General features: G+C 45.4%; 1 protein-coding gene across 2 annotated transcripts in view; it reads right to left on the bottom strand.

The window, feature by feature from the left end:
• Positions 1 to 18,913, bottom strand: part of LDLRAD3 (low density lipoprotein receptor class A domain containing 3) — a 269,530-nt gene extending 250,617 nt beyond the window's left edge. For both annotated transcript variants that reach the window (XM_018059235.1, XM_018059234.1), the window contains exon 1: positions 18,814 to 18,913. In XM_018059235.1, the coding sequence (XP_017914724.1) occupies positions 18,814 to 18,859 (46 nt within the window). In that variant the 5' untranslated portion in view covers positions 18,860 to 18,913. The remainder of the gene's footprint in view (positions 1 to 18,813) is intronic.

Raw genomic sequence — 19,218 nt, forward strand, 5'->3', positions numbered from 1 at the left:
AGTGACCTCTGAGCAGAAGAGAAGGAAATGAGATGAGGGACACTCTTTGATAGTGTCTGTAGTACAGTTTTCTTTAAGAAATCAGAGTCTAAATGGCAAATGTTAAAAATTGGATAGATCTGTGTGACAGGTACATTTGTATTTGTTATATTATTCTTGGTTCTTTTATGATGTTTGAGAGATCCCAGAATTTAATATAATTGAAAAGTATGTATTTCGAAACACCCAGGCTAGTCTTATAATCATTTAGGTTTAAGAACCACTCAAGCATAAGGAACAAGCATAAATAGAATACCACATGTGAAATTCAACATGAACAGAAGCAATGGAGAGGCAGTCATTAAGAAGCGAGATTACGGAAAATTATTCAGCCGTAAAAAAAGGAGAAAATCATGCCATTTGGGAAAATGTGGATGGACCTTGGGGGCATTATGCTAAGTGAAATAGGTTCGGACAGAGAAAAACAAATACTATATGAGCTCACCTACATGTGGAACCTTTAAAAACCCGAACTCACAGAAACCGAAAAGGCTAGTGTTTGCCAGAGGCAGAGGGTGGGATGGGGAAGGAGGGAAAACGAACAGTGGTCAAAAAGGAACAAACTTCCAGTTTTACTCTTAACTCCTGGGGATGTAATATACAGCATGGTTAACAATACTGTATTGTGTGTATTGAGTATTTGAAAGTTGCTAAGGGAGTACAACTTAAAAGTTCTCACCACAAGAAAAAAAAACTGCAATTATGTGAAGTGATGAGTGTTAACTAAACTTACTGTGCTAATCATTTCACAATAAACACACATGTGAAGTTTTGGGTGGAAAAAAAGAGAAGTGAGATTCACTCTGTGTTGGGAGTGGACTAAGGGAGGAAAGCTTTCTAGACAGGGAACATCAGTAGTAGAGTTCTGAAAGGCGAATGGGAATCTTTCTCTGAAACTCTGTACAAACACAGGCATAGCTTCAATCAACAGTGAGACCAGACAGCAAGCAAGGGTATACACTGCAGACATAAGGCTGCATTTAGCTGTGGGGGGAGGAACAAGCTGGGAAACCCTTCTCAGTCAAGCTGGCAGGAATCACTGGCTAAAAATCCAGCAAGAACTCAGGATCACTTAGGCTTAGATACCATCTGCCAAGGAAATCAGCGCAAGGGTCCTCTCTATCAGTTCACCCCTGTGCCAAGGCAGACAGCAGGTTCCTGAAGAGGCGTGGGTGCCTGGAGGCCTGATGCTGCTGGAAGGGACAGGGAGGAGGATCCATCATGACAGAGCCCTCCTCCACAGCATCCACGAAGGTCTGCAAACCAGACTAAGGCAGAGCACACAAACGAACTGATTACTAATGCAGTGTGGTTTCAGCCTTTTTTCCTCCCCTTAGGTAACATTTCCCACCCATTTGAATGGGGGAGGAGTATAATGGCTTGCTCTGCACATAACCCTTGTAAATCATTGCTGGAAAATATGGGGGAGAGTTAATTTATGGGAAGGGGTGGGTTGAAGTGTCTGGCAGACTAGAAGGTCCAAAGCTAAGCAACAGGCCTTAAAACAAAAAAGCAATAGTAACACCAACGACCAGGTCAGGCACCCAGGGTCCTGAGAATACCTACAGAATTCAACGTTTGACTTAAATCAAATCTCTAGCTTTTGGTGAATGAGGGCAAGCCCGGCCAGATTTGACGGAATTTAGAAAAATGAAGAAATGCTATGTTGTGTCCCAAGTACCAAGCGGAGGACTTAATACATATATACTACAAATCTGAGTCATTCTGTTTCTTAAGAATTCTCTTTCCACAGAAGAATTCTTCTTTGGAAGTGATGCCATCCAATAGAACTTCCTATGATGATAAAAAAAAAAAAGTCCAATATCTGAGCTGCCCAATAAAGTAGTCACTAGCCACATAGGGTTACTGAGTACTTGCAATATGCCTGCACGGTGTGATAGAAGAATTTGATTCTTCACTTTATTTAATCTTAACTAATTTAAATAGCCACCTGTGGCAAGTGGGTATAATATTGGAGAGCATCTTTTTGAGTATCTGCATAGTATTCTAGCCCACTGATAATTCACCCCTTCTAGGAAGCATTGGAGAAGGCAATGGCACCCCACTCCAGTACTCTTGCCCGGAAAATCCCATGGACAGAGGAGCCTGGTGGGCTGCAGTCCATTGGGTCGCTGAGGGTCAGACACGACTGAGTGACTTCACTTTCAATTTTCACTTTCCACTTTCATGCATTGGAGAAGGAAATGGCAACCCACTCCAGTGTTCTTACCTAGGGAATCCCAGGGACGGGGGAGCCTGGTGGGCTGCCGTCTATGGGGTCGCACAGAGTCGGACATGACTGAAGTGACTTAGCAGCAGCAGCAGCAGCAGGAAGCATTAGTTTCCAGCCTTCCACCATTAAAAACAAAGCTCACACACACATCCTCATAGCTGAGTCTCTGTATACATCCCAAACTATTTCACGAGAAAAAAGTCCTAGAAGTGGAATTGTGGAGTCAACTGGGAAGTATGCATCTGGGCTTTTCCTACATAGCAAGCTCACCCACTTACAGTAACACAGATGTGTACAGAATTTTACCTATTACCAGCTGCTGTCACATACACGATTCCTGAAGGATCCTCAATGACTACCAGGTAAAATCAGATGGGGCAGGGAAGAGCAGCCCACATGGACTGACAAGGAAACAAGCTGTGAAAAAGCACACTGCCGGTTTGATTGGTTTAGAGAATTTTTATAGCCAACATCAAAAGAATCCACCCAGCCAGTCTGGGATGTTAGGCCATTTGTTCTTCTACATCAGTTTAGCGAGGAAAAATGCCAATGCTATATTCACAAGTGGAAAAATATGAAATTATATTCTCCATATGATTAAAACTACATAAAAATCAAAGAAAATAAACCAATGTATTAACAGTCTTTAGGTCATAGAACTAGAAGGTATGTTTTTCTAAATTCTTGTCCAAATTTTGACAATAAACCTGGATAATTATTTAAATAACATTTAGTTATATTAGTGAGCAATAATAAAAGCTAAGTGCCTCCCATGTATTATCTCAATTAAAATATTTCTTCTTGGGAAGGTTCATTCAGTTCAATTCAGCTCAGTCGCTCAGTCGTGTCCGCCTCTTTGCGACCCCATGAACCTCAGCACACCAGGCCTCCCTGTCCATCAACAACTCCCGGAGTTCACCCAAACCCATGTCCACTGAGTCGGTGATGTCATAAACATCTCATCCTCTGTCGTCCCCTTCTCCTCTTGCCCTCAATCTTTTCCAGCATCAGGGTCTTTTCAAATGAGTCAGCTCTTCACATCAAGTGGCCAAAGTACTGGAGCTTCAACATCAGTCCTTCCAAAGAACACCCAGGACTGATCTCCTTTAGGATGGACTGGTTGGATCTCCTTGCAGTCCAAGGGACTCTCAAGAGTCTTCTCCAAAACCACAATTCAAAAACATCAGTTCTTCCGGCTCAGCTTTCACATCCATACATGACCACTGGAAAAACCATAGCCTTGACTAGATGGACCTTTGTTGACAAAGTGATGTCTCTCCTTTTTAATATGCTGTCTAGGTTGGTCATAACTTTCCTTCCAAGGAGTAAGTGTCTTTTAATTTCATGGCTGCAGTCACCATCTGCAGTGATTTTGGAGCCCAGAAAAATAAAGTCTGACACTGTTTCCACAGTTTCCCCATCTATTTGCCATGAAGTGATGGCACTGGATGCCATGATCTTCGTTTTCTGAATGTTGAGCTTTAAGCCAACTTTTTCACTCTCCTCTTTCACTTTCATTAAGAGACTCTTTAGTTCCTCTTCACTTTCCACCATAAGGGTGGTGTCCCTTATTATCCCTAATTATAGATGAAGACACAGTGGGCAGGAAAAAGTTGAAGAAACCTGGCCAAAGCTGAGGCAGTGAGTTGGGATTTCAACCCAGGCTGGTTTATTTGAAAGCCTGTATTCTTAGTGACCACATCAGTGCATCTCAAACTTTAATTCAAGTCAGAATCACTCAAGGATCTTCTTAAAATGCAGGTTCTGATTCAGGTGATGCGGATGCTGTTGGCCTGGAAACCCACACTGTGAGTAGCAAAGCTCTTACACCATAATCCCATGATAATACTACCATTTTAAGGAGAACATACACAATACTCGACCAGGAAAATGGTTTCTAATAATTTAAATAATATCAGTGCTTTCTAAGATATAAAAGCAAAAATAGCCTTTTCTTTTCAATCACTTTTGCACAGCCTCCTTTTCTATTCATATGGCAGGCCTTAAACTGCTCTTGTAAATTCCCACCCACAGACGCTGGTGCCAGATTTACCCAAGTCGAAGCTTAATCAACCTTCTCATCTCATTAGCAGGGAAGATTTTATCCCCAAAGCTTCCGAAACCAAACACTTCCACAAACCCAGGGAGCAGCTGTGTGGAGAAAAGACACCCTAGGGGTGTCCTGAGGAGGCCGCTTGTCTCAACCACCGCTCCTCCCTGCAGAGACTCATCATCGAGTCTCCAGCACATTTTGGTGGCTCAGATGGTAAAGAATCTGCCTGCAATGTACGAGACCGGGTCTGATCCCTGGGTCAAGAAAATCCCCTGGAGAAGCAAATGACTACCCACTCCAGTATTCTTGCTTGGAGAATCCCATGGACAGAGGAGCCTGGTGGGCTACAGTCCACGGGGTTGCAAAGAGTCGGACACCACTGACTAACACACCACTATTTCCACAGACCTTTTCTTTGAAATGTTAACATTAGGTACTCAGTAAATATTTAAACCTTCCAAAACTTGGCAAGCACTCGCTAATTTTATCCAAGAAGCTTCAAAATTCTTTAATTATATCTCTAATTCTTCATGTCTGTTTACATGGGATTATCAGATACTTGTTGTTTAACAAAACCTTTGCCATTTGCAGTATCCCTGTTTATCTATCTTACTGCTCCAGTTCAGTTCAGTCGCTCAGTCGTGTCCGACCCTTTGCGACCACATGAATCGCAGCACGCCAGGCCTCCCTGTCCATCACCAACTCCCGGAGTTCACTCAGACTCATGTCCATCGAGTCCGTGATGCCATCCAGCCATCTCATCCTCAGTCGTCCCCTTCTCCTCCTGCCCCCAATCCCTCCCAACATCAGAGTCTTTTCCAATGGGTCAACTCTTTGCGTGAGGTGGCCAAAGTACTGGAGCTTCAGCTTTAGCATCATTCCTTCCAAAGAAATCCCAGGGCTGATCTCCTTCAGAATGGACTGGTTGGATCTCCTTGTAGTCCAAGGGACTCTCAAGAGTCTTCTCCAACACCGCAGTTCAAAAGCATCAATTCTTCGGCGCTCAGCCTTCTTCACAGTCCAACTCTCACATCCATACATGACCACTGGAAAAACCATAGCCTTGACTAGACGGATCTTAGTCGGCAAAGCAATGTCTCTGCTTTTGAATATGCTATCTAGGTTGGTCGTAACTTTTCTTCCAAGGAGTAAGCGTCTTTTAATTTCATGGCTGCAGTCACCATCTGCAGTGATATTGGAGCCCCAAAAAATAGAGTCTGACACTGTTTCCATTGTTTCCCCATCTATTTCCCATGAAGTGATGGGACCGGATGCCATGATCTTCATTTTCTGAATGTTGAGCTTTAGGCCAACTTTTTCACTCTCCTCTTTCACTTTCATCAAGAGGCTTTTTAGCTCCTCTTCACTTTCTGCCATAAGGGTGGTGTCATCTGCATATCTGAGGTGATTGATATTTCTCCTGGCAATCTTGATTCCAGATTGTGTTTCTTCCAGCCTAGCGTTTCTCATGATGTACTCCGCATAGAAGTTAAATAAGCAGGGTGACAATATACAGCCTTGACATACTCCTTTTCCTATTTGGAACCAGTCTGTTGTTCCATGTCCAGTTCTAACTGCTGCTTCCTGACCTGCATACAGACTTCTCAAGAGGCAGGTCAGGTGGTCTGGTATTCCCATCTCTTGAAGAATTTTCCACAGTTTATTGTGATCCACACAGTCAAAGGCTTTGGCATAGTCAATAAAGCAGTAATAGATGGTTTTCTGGAACTCTCTTGCTTTTCCCATGATCCAGCGGATGTTGGCAATTATCTCTGGTTCCTCTGCCTTTTCTAAAACCAGCTTGAACATCAGGAAGTTCACGGTTCACGTATTGCTGAAGCCTGGCTTGGAGAATTTTGAGCATTACTTTACTAGCATGTGAGATGAGTGCAATTGTGCGGTAGTTTGAGCATTCTTTGGCATTGCCTTTCTTTGGGATTGGAATGAAAACTGACCTTTCCCAGTCCTGTGGCCACTGCTGAGTTTACCAAATTTGCTGGCATATTGAGTGCAGCACTTTCACAGCATCATCTTTCAGGATTTGAAATAGCTCAACTGGAATTCCATCACCTCCACTAGCTTTGTTCGTAGCGATGCTTTCCAACGCCCACACAATTACTTATCTGATACTGCAAAAGAAGCCTTGGCATATAGGATTTTATTTCCCTAACTTCCCACTCTATGTCTCTTGAAGTTTACTACATCTCCTATGAAGAATAGCTGGGTGATTTTTTTCACAAGAGTTACTGACATTCTGCTGTACACTTGGTCTTATAATTGATGCATTTCTATCATCCTCCACTTCCCTCTAAGATTATATTGATTGATGCGCTTCCTTCCTCGAATCATTTGTGTTGTCTCAGTAGCAAGTTTTACTTCCTTTTAGATTAGGCCAGAAGATAACCTTAAGTTTCTTATTATTTAATGTTTTTAATACTGATATTTCATGAGACGGAACTGTTTTCAACTCTTTCCTCCCAGTAACTTCTCATATTGGTTAAGTAAACTGTGTAAACTCCCTTCAAGTGGAATTAAGAGGCACAGCAATTTTCATTCACCTGTCAGAGACCCTTTTTATATGCCACATGCTGGACTTGTCTAATTTATCACAGGACTTTAAAACTGCTACAGTCCATTCTCCTCTACAAGTGCTTTCTTTTTGCCATTTTCTTTTAAGCCACAGGCGTCTCTAGTTTGACGATCTCTGCAGGTCTTTGATGCCTAATGAGACTGTTTCAAAGTCTAGAGCAGAAACAATGCATCACCAAAGGGCAACATCTCAACTTCCTCCTTCCCTCAACTGCTTCTCCTCTTCAAAGTCACAGTCGCTTATCTTGAGCGATCACCTCGGTGCCTTCCAGGTAACTTACAGGAGATCCTATTGTGTGACTGACGCTAAACCAAGCCCTGACTCAGGCGCTGGACTATAACACCAAATAAGATGGACACTAAAGAAACGTGCATGATCCCATCCTGCCTCGCGGAATTCGAATCACACAAGAATGGGAGAGTTCTTTCTTCTGCTCAGGATTATTGCCAAATTACACTTTCTGGGTACTTTCAAAAGGTCCTGAGATGGCCCCTTCAGTGATGGACAATGTTCCTTTCCTTGAATATACAGTCCAACTCCCAATTTCTCTGGTATGTTTCTTATTCAAAAAATCAAGCACCCTTAGTATATTTTTGACATCTGTTAGCTTTTCCTGGATTGTCATTATCATCAGCTTGGGCAACACAGATGAACTCTGGGCATGCTAAATCTTCCCCTACCACATTGCTGCTGCCTTTCATAGGTTCCAGAGATGTTTATCGCTTCTCTGCAACATTTACAAGGTTAGTGCAATCTTTAATTACTGTAGATTATTCCTGATGAGCCTTTCTCTTCTACAGCACTTACCATCCGCTCTTGACAGTCCTGCCGTGCCACACCCCTGCCAGCTGAGCGCCCTCCTATCATGCCTTTTAATCAAATTTTATAAAATCTGCTTTTGAAGCCCCCATTCAGTTCTGTTCGGGTTTCTCTTAGCATCAACCATTTTTTACAGCTTTGGATTTTTTTCTGATGAAATTTTTACTAATGAAACACCCCCTGCTACTAATCACTCTTCCATCGTCCCCAAACTCCCCCATCTTTATTTTTATAATAAAAACCAAGCTAAATTTAGCACTTTCCAAACCAATTGAGAAGGTTTCTTTTTCAACGGAGCTACAAGTGTCACGAGGGCTCACTTCTCAGTCATGTCCAATTAGTTCTCCTAGAGAACACTGCCCTGATTCAAGGCAGAAGCTGAAGAAAAATGTTCCAGGAAGGCCATCAAAGACAGCACACTTGTGATACCCCCAAAGCTAACCTCACTGGGCCTTATAATAACGAGAACAGATTTTTAATGCAATAAAATTACACACCTTTTATGTTTGCATTTCTCTCTGCCAACAGACACACGAGTGTCCCACACGGAACGCTGGCACCTTGGGTCAGCACGTCTTCTAAATCGAGTTATTCATATGGGCCATGCCCCTCCAGCACCCAGTTCCAGAGGCAGCTAACTGGCCATCCCCCCTCTCAGCAGCCTCCCTCCAGGCCAGAGACAACCCTGGTCTTCAGTCTCGCCATGTTGCCTGTCAAAAACCACAGCCGGACTTGAGCACCTGCAAATTCACCCAGTTTACAGTCCCCTGGTAGCACAAGACTCATTAAAAAGAGAGACAGGTTTCAGGAGAGACCTTAGGAGTGAGGGCTTGGAATCCTGAAGCTTACTATGGTCTGCCTGTAGTTATTAACGCCTTTCAGACCTGCAGTGTAACTTCCTCACAAGACAGGACCTACTGCTCATAAAAGCCCCTGGTTCGAGGTAACAAAATGGGGCAAATTCATTCCAGCTACGATTTCCTTCTGGTGCGATACACTGACATTTCACCTTCCACAACATATAACACCAATGACTGGTTCGGAAAAAGTTCTCCCATATTTGAACCATACCAGCTTAACCTCAGAGTGCGAAAGACCAAACTTAAAGTTTTTTTTTTATATGAGGCATTATAATCAGGACTATATTTTTGTCTTAAAAGTCTATTTTTAGATTTTTATAAACAGTGGGCACTTCTCTTTGGCAGCCACCGCTACTTGAAGGAAGTCCTGACCAAAAAGAAATTCCTTTTGGTTGGTATTCCAACAAAATATTTCCATCAAAGGGGGGAAACATCTCCATCATGAATACATTCAAACGCAAGTCTCATGGGGCTGAAATAATTTGTTTATTGTTGCTATTGTTTCTTTTAATAAAGAAAACCTCTACAAAAGCCACTTTAAATGCCTATAACAACAAGTCCTCCATAGGGGGGACGAGCAAAATGTCAATTTCAATCTGCTGAGAACAGGCCACTTGAATAAAAACAACTTGAGTTGTCCCCTGACCAATGGCTCTCCAACAGATTATTCTATCTAACATAATAAGCAAGGAATCAATACTGACCACTAACCAATGACAGAACTCTCTAGCACCATCTAGGAGTACACCTCCTTCTTCCAACACACATGGATTTGAATGTCTACTCAATGCCAGTGCAGTAGAGCCAGCAGTCAAGAGCACAGGTTTAAGCTGGGCAGATCTACATGTGAAACCTGAAGCCACCTCTTACTGGCTGCAGGGCTGGGGAATTTCTTTAGTCTTCTAGTTCCCCCATCTCTACAATGGCAAAGCATACTGTTTACCTAAATGAATGCTGTGAAAGTGAAACAGGATTCATCAGCAGACACATGAAAAAAAATCACGGTACTGACATATACCACATGTTTTTAAAGCTGTTTTTAAAAGAATGCATAGCTACAGAAAAACTAAAAGAAAGATGGCCAAGAAGACACATACCTTTGGTATTGGAACATCTCTGAAATGAGGATGTTCCTAATTTACCTTTAATACTGTAACATCTCTGAACTCAAGAGGTGCCCAATAGCCAACAACACCTTACGAGAGCACAGAATAAACAGAAGCTGTGATCTGCTGGTCACTCTCAGGGCCCGGGAGAACTTGGTCACAGGCGCTAACGTGTGTCATCATGTCCATCCAGTACTGTGTATTGTTGGAAATGCAGAGGCTGAATTTACCTGCTATTTAGAAAGCCTTTTAAAATACGACACTAAAATTCTGCACTGAAATGAAAAATTATTGTGTATACAAAAGGCAAGGAAACTACATAAATATGAAAATAGTGAAGCAAGTATCTGTCACTGGAGAATGACTACAATTCCATATTTTGTTTCTTAGTTAATTAATTATTTATTTTGGGTTGTCCTGGGTCGTCTTTGCTATGCACGGGCTTTCTCCAGCTGCAGCAAGCAAGGGCTACTCTTCATTGCGGTGCACCAGCTTCTCATGGTGGCTGTCTTCCCGTGGAACACAGGCTCTAGGCCCACGGGCTTCAGTAGTTACAACATGTGGGCTCGGTAGTTGTGGCCTGTGAGCTCTTACGCATGTGGGCTCGGTAGCCTTGGCCTCTGAGCTCTTAGGTGTGCGGGCTCCGTAGCCTTGGCCCGTGAGCTCTTAGGCGTGCCGGCTCGGTAGCCGTGGCCCGTGAGCTCTTAGGCGTGCGGGCTCGGTAGCCTTGGCCCCTGAGCTCTTAGGCGTGCGGGCTCGGTGGCCGTGGCCCGTGAGCTCTTAGGCGTGCGGGCTCGGTGGCCGTGGCCCGTGAGCTCTTAGGCGTGCGGGCTCGGTGGCCGTGGCCCGTGAGCTCTTAGGCGTGCGGGCTCGGTAGTTGTGGCACATGTGCTTAATTGCTCTGCGGCATGTGGAATCTTCCCAGACCAGGGACTGAATCCGTCTCCCCTTCACTGGCAGGCAGATTCTTATCCACTGTGCCACCAGGGAAGTCTCGTTCCATATTTTCTTGCAAAGTATGAGCCAAGCACTTTAAAGTCAGGTGCTTGAAGATATATCACATTTTGTTTCTAAGATAGAGGCAAAAAGAGTGCCATTTACAAACTGAGAAGGTGAACGGCAAGTGAAGGTGAATGAAAATACCAAGTGCTTGGGAATAAATGGGATGTCTAAACGACAGGAGGCAAGTGTGCCCAATGCATATATCTCAAATTAGAACTGATAAAATACAACATTTTCAAAAAGCAAGTCAAAAAACAAATATAGACAAGTATGAGCTCATTAACTCTATGGGCACATGCATGTGTGTGTATAAATCCACAAGGACTAAATTGATATACCAGTTAATAGTAACTTTGAAAAAAAATAAACGTAAACAGAGGATAAAGAAAGATGTTAATGTTTTACTATAACGACTTCTACTGTGCTTGAAATTTTTATAATAAGCATATATTCAAGGTATTATTTTGATAATGTTTTTAATTCAGGAAGATTATAATGAAATGATACATGTGCAGTTTTGGCATCCTGCCAGGTAGAGAACCCTCCAGTGATTGGCAGCCATTATTATGCTCCTAGACTCCACAAAAGAAATGAGAATTATGACATACACATTTAACATATGATTCTAGCCATTAATGAGTTTACAGTCTAGTAGGATTAGAGACTAAAAAAGGTAGGATATATATAAATATATACACACACATATATATGTATGTGTGTGAATATATATAAAGACATATATATATACACTAAGATATGTGTATATATACACCAAGATATGCAGATTATACATATATAAATATACATATTTATTTGTATAATATAATTATACATATTTATCATATATATGTGTGTACTAGCCTGCAATGCAGGAGATCCCAGTTCGATTCCTGGGTCAGGAAGATCCACTGGAGAAGGGATAGGTTATTTACTCCAGTATTCTGGCCTGGAGAACGCCATGGACTGTATAGTCCATTGAAAAGAGTCGGCACAGCTGAGCGATTTCACTTTCACTTTACTTTAGCATATATGTGTCTGTAAGAAGTATGACAAGATAAAGAAGATTACTGCCTACAGCCCCAGAAGAAATGTCTCATTAGAATCTCATAAGCCTAGAGTTACAAGAACCTTTGAATACCAATAGATTTACCCCAAAATTTTATCTGGATAGCTAAAGAAGCAAGCTAGGACATGCGCCATCACCTCTGAAACCTTATCAAGAATGACCCATCCAACTTGGAGGGCATTATGTTTAGTGAAATAAGTCAAACAGAGAGAAATACTATATCATATCACTTATATGTGGATCTAAACAATACCACAACTAGTGAATATAACATACACGAAGCTGACTCACAGGGGTAGAGAACAAACTCGTGGTCACCAGCGGGGCAGTGGGTGTAAGTGGGTGTACAAGGATGTATTGTACAATATATATAGTCAATATTTTATAACTGCAAATGAAAAGTAACCTTTAAAAGTTGTATAAAGATAAAAATTTTAAGAGAAGAATGACTTATCCATTAAATATTCCCAATGACTCTATATACAGGTTTGCCAAAGCCTTGTGACATCCACACAGCTGTGTTCTCATGAAGGTCATAGATCCATCAGTATATCCCATATTTAGGAACACAACGCCTCCAAAACCCCACTTGCTGGAGGAGTGCCTCTGCCCTTCCCAGATCATGACAGAGGTAAACAACCCCATTTCCATCACTGGATCATTCAAGTCTTCAAGGGCCAAGAACAAGTTCTACACAGCTCTGCCCACCCTAGAGCACAGAGCCGGTACCACACTAGTGAACAGTCAAAGACAGTAAGTCCCCTACACACAAACTTTCAAGTTGCAAACTTTCAAAGATGCAACTGTGCATCTAGTTCCAACAAGGAACCAGGACCTGTGCCATCAATGTTAGTTGTGAGTGAAATTGCGGCTTGCTTTCCGTCTCCTATTGCTGACAATCCTTCAGCTCTACCATCTTCCACCTGCCTCCCTCCTCCAGTGAGTAACTCTTCTTGCCTCTCCATTTGACGTCAGCCCCTGTATGGGTCAGGAAGATCTCCTGCAGATGGGTTTAGCTGCCCACTCCAGTATTCTTGCCTGGAGAATTCCATGGACAGAGGAGCCTGGAGGGCTGCAATCCATGGGGGTCACAAAGAGTCGGACAGGACTGAGACAAACACTACACCTTTCAAGGCACTGTATTGTAAGATTAAAAATGTTTATTTTTGTGTGCTTGTTTTTTATGTATTATTTGTGTGAAAAGTATTATAAATGTATTACAGAACAGTATTACATAGCCGATTCTGTTAGTTGGGTACATAGGCTAACTTCGTTGAACTTATGAACAAATTGGACTTACAAATGCCCTCTTGGAATGGAACCCATTCCCATGTAGGGGACATACTATAAAGCTTCGAGAAGAGTTTTCAAGTTACCCAGAGACAAAAGGGAAGAAAACAGGCTCAGGAAGCCAGGGCTCCCGCCTGAAGAAGCCTCTGGGGAGAGGATGTGATTTGAGGCTCATGTGTCTGATGGAAGATAAGGGACCCTTCTCCCCCTCCAAACCCAGCACTGCTCTCTCTTGGTAGCTCCTTTCTCCCTGCGAACTCACACACAGAAGAAGACAGCGGCAGACACTGCCCATCGATGCTGGTCTTCTGAAGAGAGGAGGAAGCTAAAAACTCAAGGAAGGCTGGCCACCACTGAACAAAGGAGCCGGACAGCTGGGAGGCAAAGTGTCTTACAGGAACGCAAGAGTTACTAAGTGACGCAGAGCTTAACTTTCAAAGGACTTCAGAGAAGAAAGTACAAGATGCAAATTTCTCCAAAGCTCACTGGCTGCTAGTACAGACGATCCCCCGCCCACCTAGAGAAGGAACTCCAGTTGTAAAAGCTTTTGATGGGAAGGGGGAAGGAACCATGGGGAGGGAAGGGGAACCGAGAGAAACAATGACAGCTCTGTGGGGTGGAGGCAGGGGGACTTCCAGGGTGAGGTTTCAACACACAGCTCCCAAGGCAAACTTTCAGGGTTCTTCTCCTCTAGCTCACAGGGATAGTGAACCTCCCAAGTTTAAAAGGTCTTCAGGGAACCAAGCGGCTCTGGTGTCACCCACCACCTGCCTTTTACTTGCTTCCTCAGCCTGTCTCTCCCAAGGGAATGAAATCCACAATCTCCAGCTTCACTTGCTTTCACTATGACACAAGAGCAAGAAGCAGGAGCGAAAGGTCAGGGCTGAGGCTATTTCTAGATAAAACCTATTTTCACATTGAACTTGTGGGGTTGCAGAAACAGAAAGCAGAAATCTGATGATGAAGAGACCCTTGGGAGGAGAATACCACTCTGAATCACTGTATCTAGGAGACACTTTTAGGATGAGCAGTAAGAATGCTCCAGATGTATGGCAAGGTGGGGAATGCTCACACCAGACCCAGGGTTCGCAACTGGGGTGCTCAAGCTGGGCTGATTCTGCCCTCAAGAGAAATGTGGGAACAGCTAGAGACATTGTTGGTTGTCACAACTCAGGGAGGCAGGGAGAAGGAGACTGCTTCTGGCACCAAGGACCAGTGGGGCTGCTAAACAACCTACAACGCAAAGGACTGCCCCCTCACAACAAAGAACTCCCCAGTCCCAACGTCAACAGCACCAAGGCTGAGAGATGCTTACTTCCCCAGATAAACCGCATCCCTGCAGCCATCTCCAGAACCCCTAACCATCCTATCTGAAATAAATATTTGCCACCCCCCTGACCGGGCAGTTACCTCGTCACACAAGTCCATTTATCCTGTGTGTGTGTGTGTACGTGTGTGTGTGCTTGGTTGCTCAGTCGTGTCCAACTCTTTGCAACCCCATGGACTGTAGCCCACCAGGTTCCTCTGTCTATGGGATTCTCCAGGCAAGAACACTGAAGTGGGTACCCATTCCCTTCTCCAGGGGATCTTCCCAACCCAGGGGCCGAACCTGGGTCTCCTGCATGGCAGTCGGATTCTTTACCAGCTAAGCCATCAAAAGTTTACTTACCCTGTGAGCAATATCAAACATCAAATACATGTGACAGGCAAATCCTGTATCCTCAGAGTACTTGGCTCTTCTCCCAGCAGACGTTTTAAGGGCACTCCTCAAGACCCAAAAAGTAGATTCTTTCACAACAATTGCAATAAAAGCATGGAGCAGCCATGTTTAAATACCTCCTCAATTGTTAGGTAGATGCAGAGGCAAAAATAGCTGCACAGTTAGGATGGCCCATGCATTTCCAAAATATTCCAAAGAGAGAAAGAGGGAAAAAGAACAAACAAGATAACTCCACAACCAAAAATAGATTTTCCCCCAGGGCTCTCTCATAGCTAAAACCAGTCCCATCACTCTGAGTTGTCTTTCATTTTTTAATTGTAAAATACCATAAACATGTAAGGAAAGGGGAGAAAGGTAAATACAAAATTTAATGAATGAAAACAAACCCCCATGTAACTACACCTCGGGTCAAGAAATGGAACCATGTCCAGTGGTATCTCCCTGCCAGACACGCCTCTCCCATGCACAGAGCAAAAATACGGGTGCTATTTTGAAAGTTCTATCTTTACTCAAGGACTGGGATTTATTTTTATGTATTTACCACAAATACCAACTGCTATGACTGCAAAGTGAACAGATTTGGGAAGGGGGGCTGTTTATGGAAACAAACTCATGGATTGTTAATTTACAAAAGCACGTAGGGGGAAAGGCATGGAAGGATGCCCGGAAATAGGGCGGAAAGCCCAGACTGGGGGCCTAGAGAGAAACTCGAGTCAGAATCTGGCACCCTGGGTACGGATAATCTTTCACGGACCACAAAATGACTTCCTGTCACACAATATCATTGGAAAAACTCAATGGAATCATGTGTTTCAAGGGTGAGCAAAGCATCTCACATGTAGGAGATGACGGTCCACAGATACTGGGCTCCCTCTTCTCTCCTTGCCCATGAAAAAGGGGAAGATTGAAAAGGCCATGACTTTCGTAGGAGATTATTTGATTAGAAACTCTCCTAATTCCCAGTTCTCTAAACCCTTTCACAAAGAAGATGATACAAACCCACTTTCAAGTTCTGATGACCTTGACAACGAGGCACCTAGACCAGTCCTGGAGGCCCTCCCTCTGCTCCTGGCTCACATCCCGTGCCTCTCCGTCACTTATCACAAATGTAAAGGCCTAAGTGGACTGTCAGGAAAAAACAACTCGCACCCCAGCAGGGAGCCTTCATCCATCTCTTTGAAGACAAAAAGCAACAAGGTGTGTTTATTTGTACTTGCTGCACACAGCCTCATCGACTGGCTTAGGCTGCACGAAGCCCCTCAACTCGTTTAAAAATAATAATAATAATAATAAAACCCACCTGCGCACATCATTAAGCAGATCACTCCACGAGAAAAGGTCAAAACCCACACTCCTGGGTACACACTGGGGAAATCAAGCCTTTTCACTGACAGGTAGAAAAGGTCAGGGAGTTCCTAAAAGGTCAACCAGTAAGGAGGTGAGCTGTCTAACCCCCACAAAGCCTGCCCACCATTAGACATCCTTCAGCATCCATGCATTTAAACCCACTGAGCCCACCCCGGCAAAGAAAGCTGGACCTCAAACAGCCTGAGCCTTTCTCACTGGATACATTAAAAAATAATAACAGTTGAAATCGATGCTTCACTTCCCTAACACAAACAATAAAAACAAAGGAAGAAAAAATATACACACGCATGCAAAGGTGTCTGAGAAGGTTCCTGAAAAATAGAGGCCTCCAGATTGCTCTTGAAGTGTCCGTGTCCTTCCAGTCCTACAAAGACCTGAAACCCAGACTCGGCTCCGCTCTGACCCCGAGTTTATTCACAGACAATCAAAGGGAGAAACAAATCCAAAGTGCCAAAGCACTGGCATTTATCATCTTTCTTGTTTGATCAACTTCCCAAAAGAGGATGGAGGTGGAGGATATGGGACAGAAGGACAGGGTCTTTGGCCCTCTACAAACTGACCTACCATGCAGGCTTCAGGAGACATGACCAGCCCTGTTCTCCAGTGACAAGTTAGGGCAAAGCGGAATCCCTGCTAGAAGGGTGATACTTAATATAACAGGAAAAATGCACACACTTCAACCTGCCTAGAGGTTTCTAAACTAGTAACTCACTGTAAAGGTGAGTCAAAACCACACAAGCCCAAGAAACACAGATAACAGACAGTTAGGTGTTTGGTGACTACCACCCCCATCCTTCCCTCCCCGCTATGACTGTTGTTCAGTTGTGTCCAACTCTTTGAACCCCATGGATTGTAGCATACCAGATTTCCCTGTCTTTCACTATTTCCTGGAGTTTGCTCAAACCCACTCTGACTATTCTACTTATTTTAGCCCTATTTTACACGTACACACATATTAACCAGTGCTGACCAGAGAAAGACAAAATTAACTTTACAGCTATTTTTACAGCGATGAAGACTCAATGAAAGCCACCCAGTACTAACTGGGAGATGCAATAAATAACAGATTCTACTGGGCCGCAGGCAGTTCCCTGAGGACATGCACAAGACCTGGCTTCTGGACTGTCCTACTTGGGTTTTATCAGGGGACACACAGGGTCAATGCAAATAGAAAGCATGGATCTAGGCAGGTCTTTGTGTCTGAAATGTCCAGGAAACCTCCCAGTTCTAACAGCCTCCAAATAATCAGTCTTCCCTACCTGTGACTGCCAACGTCCCCTGGGAACCCTCTCCCTGGGGTGGCTTAGTTCAGGACAAACAGGACACTCTGACCCACACCTGGTTAAAAGTCCACAGCAGCCATCAGCATTCCACCATCCCTGGAAGCCGCAGAAAACCCACAGACATCTAAGCGGGAGTCTTGGAGAAGTGGGGATGATGTCATAGGTCTTAGAGTGGGGGAAGGCTACCCAGCAGATTCTCAGGATGGCCAGGACCAGGGACTCCGAAACAAGAAGGAGGGTTTGTCTTTCCTAGTGCACATCTGGCAGGGAGGGGAAGCCTGGAATTAAGTGAAGCTCAACTTCCCCAACAAACACACCCCCAACGATACTTCCACCTCAAGTAGCTAGAAGTATCTGGGAGAATCGAGCATGAATTAGACATGTAGATGGCACCAACTTCAAGCAAGCCAGCTTCTTGATGAAGAAAGTTCACGCTGCCCTGTCATCTACTTTCCCGTGCATCAGCTGCCCAGAAATAAATATGGGGGGGTCAAGGGCCTGCCGACCCTAGGAGGGGCAGCTGACAGCTGTGACCAGAGGGCAGGGGCCGGGGAACAGCTCCGGGTTGGAATCTGGAGCGTGTCCACATCAGCAGAAAAGTTCCAGGGAACGTCACGCTACTCCTGAAGACCTCAGGGTGCACACGCTAAAGGCAATGCCAGGTTCAAAGGGCGGCAGATGAAGCCCGTGCCCTCTCCCAGGTCATCTTGCCGGACAGGGCGTCCACCATAGGGCGAGTGGGGGTGATCAGATGATTTAAATAAATGTCCTGCTCCCAGAATCAGTGGGAAAGATGAATAATTCCCAGGTCTGGCCCTGCTTCATCTCCCTTTGCCCGAACCAAACACAGTCCCAGGGAGGAATGGATGGGAAGGGCGATACCACCCGCCCCGCGGACCAGGTAGGAAACTGAGGCACGGGGGTGCACACAAGAGAACCCAAAGGGGCTCTGGGGAGGCTATCGCAGCACCCAGCCCCCGCGTCTGGGATGCTGGGATCAGGGAAGCGTTCTCTCCTCTCCCCACCCTTCTCCCTTTCTTCTACACAACACACAACACACACACACACACACACACACACGCACGAACTCTCCAGCTACGCCCAATCGGGGCAGCTGCCGGGCTCCCCAGAGCCGGACTGCACACAAAGCCCCGCCCGTGCACACACCACGCAGCACAAGCCGGCGCGCACGCCCACACAATAGGACGGCGCGCACCCCGCCGCGGCCCCTCGCCGGGGTCCCGGCCAGCCCGGCGCCGGGGTCCGCCCTCTGTGCACACCCGCGCCGGGAGACGCAGCCCGGGCCAGGGGAGGGGGCACGATCGCAGGCCCGCCGCCGCGCCCCGCGCCCCGCAGAAAGTTCTCCGGACGCCCCCCGACTCACCCGCGGCGCTGCTCAGCAGCAGGCACAGCGGCCCCAGCAGCCACATGGCGCGGCCGCCGCTCCTGCTGCCCGGCGCCGTCGCTGCCCCCGCGGCCTCGGCGACGACCCCGCCCCTCGCCTCTCCGGCCCCGCCCCCGAGGCCCCGCCTCCCGCCCGCCCCGCCCTCTCGGCCCGGCCGGCTCGGCCCGCTCCGCGAAGTTTTCGCGAGCATCAGGGCCGCGCGCCCCCCGCGTCCTACCCCGGGTGTCCAGACTCAGAGAGGCCGCCAAGGGGGCCACGGAGGGTCCGGCCCTGGCGGCTGCTCGCCATCAACCCCCTCTGGCTGCGAGGACCTAACAGTCCAGGCTCGGTCCTCGCCTTCTCTTTCTCTTTTTCCTCCCACTTCTGTTCCTCCATCCTCCGAGG

Source organism: Capra hircus, chromosome 15, assembly GCF_001704415.2.
Source record: "Capra hircus breed San Clemente chromosome 15, ASM170441v1, whole genome shotgun sequence".
NCBI lineage: Eukaryota > Metazoa > Chordata > Mammalia > Artiodactyla > Bovidae > Capra > Capra hircus.